The following is a 3,612-nucleotide window of genomic DNA, read 5'->3' as shown; positions in this document are numbered from 1 at the left end:
AATCAATTAGTTGTCAAATATTGAATTAATTTGCCAACTATTTTGATAATCGATTAATCAGTCTGAGTAATTTTTAAGAAAAAAAAAAGTCAATATCCTCTAATTCCAACTTCTTAAATGTGAATATCCTCTGATTTCTTTACTCCTCTATGACAGTAAACTGAATATCTTTGAGTTGTGGACAAAACAAGACATCTGAAGACGTCATCTTGGGCTTTGGGAAACACTGATTGACATTTTTCACCATTTTCTGACATTTTATAGATCAAACAATGAATTGAATCACAACTGTGATTAAGACAGAGGAGGGCAGAAATAAGATCACCAAAATAGAAACATTGTGGCTTTATAGTTTTATATATTGTATTTAATCAGAACAACTTCTTTTCTGGGTATATTCCATTAATTATGAGTGTACCAATAAGAGAAAAGAACGCCACTATGGTCAAGATGGAGCGCAGGGCTTTGAACCAGCTGGGGTAAGTGGGCAGCAGAGCCAGATCATAATGCAGCGAGATTCCTAGTCCCATGATCACCATGGTGGCGGCAGGAGCAATGCTGTCGCTCATCAGCATGGACACCCAAGCTAACAGGGAGGGAACCACACTGTTGGCCAGGTTTATCCAGTCAGGTTTGGCTGGACTGCTCTCAGGGAGAGCGAATCCCCAGCGAGCTCCACCCAGGAAGGAAACGATGGAGGCGGCGTAGGCTAACTGAGCGTAGGCCAACTCTGGAACGTAGCTATCAGTCACAGCCATGATCAGAGTTGGGGTGACGAAGGGGATCAGTCCTGCAAACCCCAGGTACAGGGCAGGTTTGGGACCTTTCCACAAGTCCTTCATGTCATAGCGCAACAGATCCAGCTCTCTGGGAGCTTCAATCTGCGGTCGCTTCTTCAGCCTCACAGCAGAGGAGTGGAAATGTTGATTTCTCATTAAAAATAGAGCTGCATTAGTCTGGGTCCTCCTGAAACCGAGGCCAGCAGGAGGTTTTACTCGTCCGTTGTCCCTTTCTGAAAACGGCAGCCTTGCTGTAGAGGCCCAGCAGGTCTGCAGGAAGATGGATCCTCCATCAGAAGCTCTGGTCAGGGCTGATGTCCAGCAGCTTTGTGGAGGACCTGCCCAATGCCATACCTAAAGACAAGACATTTCAAATTAAAGTTTAACATATATTTCATCTTTCAAATGATAAATGATTAGAAATATGAGCAAAAAGAGCTTTTGGAGCATTTTGAAATCACAATCCGTTACCTTCTGGGCTGCAAAGGTGTTTCTTCTAAATATAGTAGAGAGCATCTGGTGAAACAAGTAAACAGAGATCAGGTTAGACAGAGAAATACACATAAACACACAGTAAAACACATATGTACATATTACATTTATTTATTGTACATACTACATTTATTTATTGACGGACTGCACACACTATGTTCACCCATTCACTCTGTATCTTTTATATCTCTATTATTGTTTTTATAATTTTTGTATACCTTTATCTCTCCTGTGTTTCACTCTGTTTGCTGATGTTGCTGCTTTGACACCTGAATTTCCCTCATGGGATTAATAAAGGTTCATCTTATTTCTTATTTCTTAAAGGCTGATTTACTCAAAGTTAAAATAAAATAAAAAAATTAATTAAAATATGAATATAAAAAAAGAATAAAATGTAAAATGGATTAGGGCTGCAATTAATGATCATTTTAATTACTGATAAATCCTCTGATTATTTTCTTGATCAATCACTTTGTCTATAAATTGTTAGAAAATACAGCAAAAAAAAAATGTCATTCACAATTTCTTAAAGTTGAAATATTCAAGTTGGTTATTTTTTCTGACCCAAACATAGTAAACAGTCAGTTTACTAAAATTAAAAGATAAATCAGAAATTATTTACATTTAAGAAGCTGGAACCAGTGAATTAATCTATAACAATTGCTGCTGATTAAGCAGATTTTCTGTCAATTGACTAATCAATTAATTGGCTAATCATCTCAACTCTTAAATCAATAAAATGTGAATGTTATAACACCTTAATATATATATTTTTTTTCCTGCCAGATTCAACACATGAAAATGCACCAAGAATAAGCAGAGCATCTAATAACATGGTGCACTTTATTATGAACCCAACAGAGAGAACTTGTTGGGGTCTGAAGTTAGACCCTGGTCCAGGACAGAAACCAGTCCAACCAGGCTGTGAAGGTTCAGTTTCCTCTCTCAGCTGGACTGACATGTTAAAGAGTCTGCAGCAGCTAACTAACTACAACTACAACTCTGCAGCTCAGACAGAATGATGATGACAACCGACACAGCAACACCGTTACCATGGTAACATTACATTCCAGAACAAACGGACACGGTCATTACCTCTGTTTCAGTCTGAGAGCATCATACTTTAACACTTTAAATGTTGTTTACTCCCGAGGTCACCCAGTACGTAGTGGGCGAAACCATGCCCTGGTACGCGGCTTATTCCTTCCGTGTTCGCCCAGAAGCGTCCTGAAACTATAGTTCCACTAGAGAAAGCGCACCCGAGCTGACAGGATGCAGAGGATTTACATATTTTGAACTGCTGACAGGTAAAAACACACAGGTGATCGTAATGGATGGCAAACTATCAAGGTCCTCCTAATCGCTATCATAAACTACCTTCAGTTTTGTAATATATCGCCCCTTTGCTCCTGTCAGCTTCTCTTTATATGCGTATTTGTCTTTCACACGTACTTTAAAGGTGCCATATCATGCTCATTTTCAGGTTCATACTTGTATTTTGTGTTTCTACTAGAACATGTTTACATGCTGTAATGTTCAAAAAACACATTATTTTCCTCATACTGTCTGCTTGAATATACCTGTATTTACCCTCTGTTTGAAACACTTCGTTTTAGCGCATTTCAACAGAATTGCAATGGAATTACGTTGCTAGGCAACAGTTTGGGTCCATGTTTACTTCCTGTCAGCTGATGTCATTCACATACACTGCAACCAGGAAATAAACTGGGACACATTTAGAATGTTTACGTTTAAAACTGTGTAATGTTCTAAATATTGTATATTTGTGACATCACAAATGGACAGAAATCCTAACGGTTTGTTTCAAACGCACAATTTCTGAATACGGGCTGTGTGTATTTCTCCATGGATTGAGTGTTTTGATAGTTTAACAGTATTTATACAGCACTTAAACCTGCTTTATAATGTAAAAGAACTGAAAATCTCACTATTTACAATATGGGACCTTTAAACATTTCTGATGATCAACAATAGACAGATGATGACAGATGATGACAGATGATGACAGATGAATAGACCGGTGACAGATAATGATAGTCTACCGTAGCTCTGTACACTACCTTCCATAACGAATAAACTCGGCTGCTGAGTAGTTTCGCCAGAAGGATGCGCTATACACTTCCATACCTGTAATCCCCAGTAAACAAAGTAGAAGCATGTAGGAGGTTGCGAACCGGAAACAGAGAAAAGTGGAAAGAGGTCTTCAGGAATTTGTTTAAATTGGGCAAGTTTTAATTGTTCATGTGAGTCAGATGTTAGACAGGATGAATTGGCCTAATGTGGGACACTTTTTGCATTTCAGATTTCTGGAATATGTGGT

General features: G+C 38.5%; 1 protein-coding gene across 1 annotated transcript; it reads right to left on the bottom strand.

Annotated features, from left to right (window-relative positions):
* Positions 1 to 352: 352 nt before the first annotated feature.
* On the bottom strand, positions 353 to 2,506 carry LOC141767581 (transmembrane protein 69-like). The gene is made up of 3 exons (XM_074635047.1): positions 2,367 to 2,506; positions 1,251 to 1,295; positions 353 to 1,133 (listed from the first exon to the last, which is right to left on the bottom strand). The coding sequence occupies exons 2-3, from the start codon at positions 1,293 to 1,295 to the stop codon at positions 372 to 374; spliced, it is 807 nt and encodes a 268-aa protein (XP_074491148.1). The 5' UTR covers positions 2,367 to 2,506; the 3' UTR covers positions 353 to 371.
* Positions 2,507 to 3,612: the final 1,106 nt, after the last annotated feature.

This window comes from Sebastes fasciatus, chromosome 5 (genome assembly GCF_043250625.1).
Source record: "Sebastes fasciatus isolate fSebFas1 chromosome 5, fSebFas1.pri, whole genome shotgun sequence".
Taxonomy (NCBI): domain Eukaryota; kingdom Metazoa; phylum Chordata; class Actinopteri; order Perciformes; family Sebastidae; genus Sebastes; species Sebastes fasciatus.
This window is presented reverse-complemented; position numbering and strand designations above follow the sequence as displayed.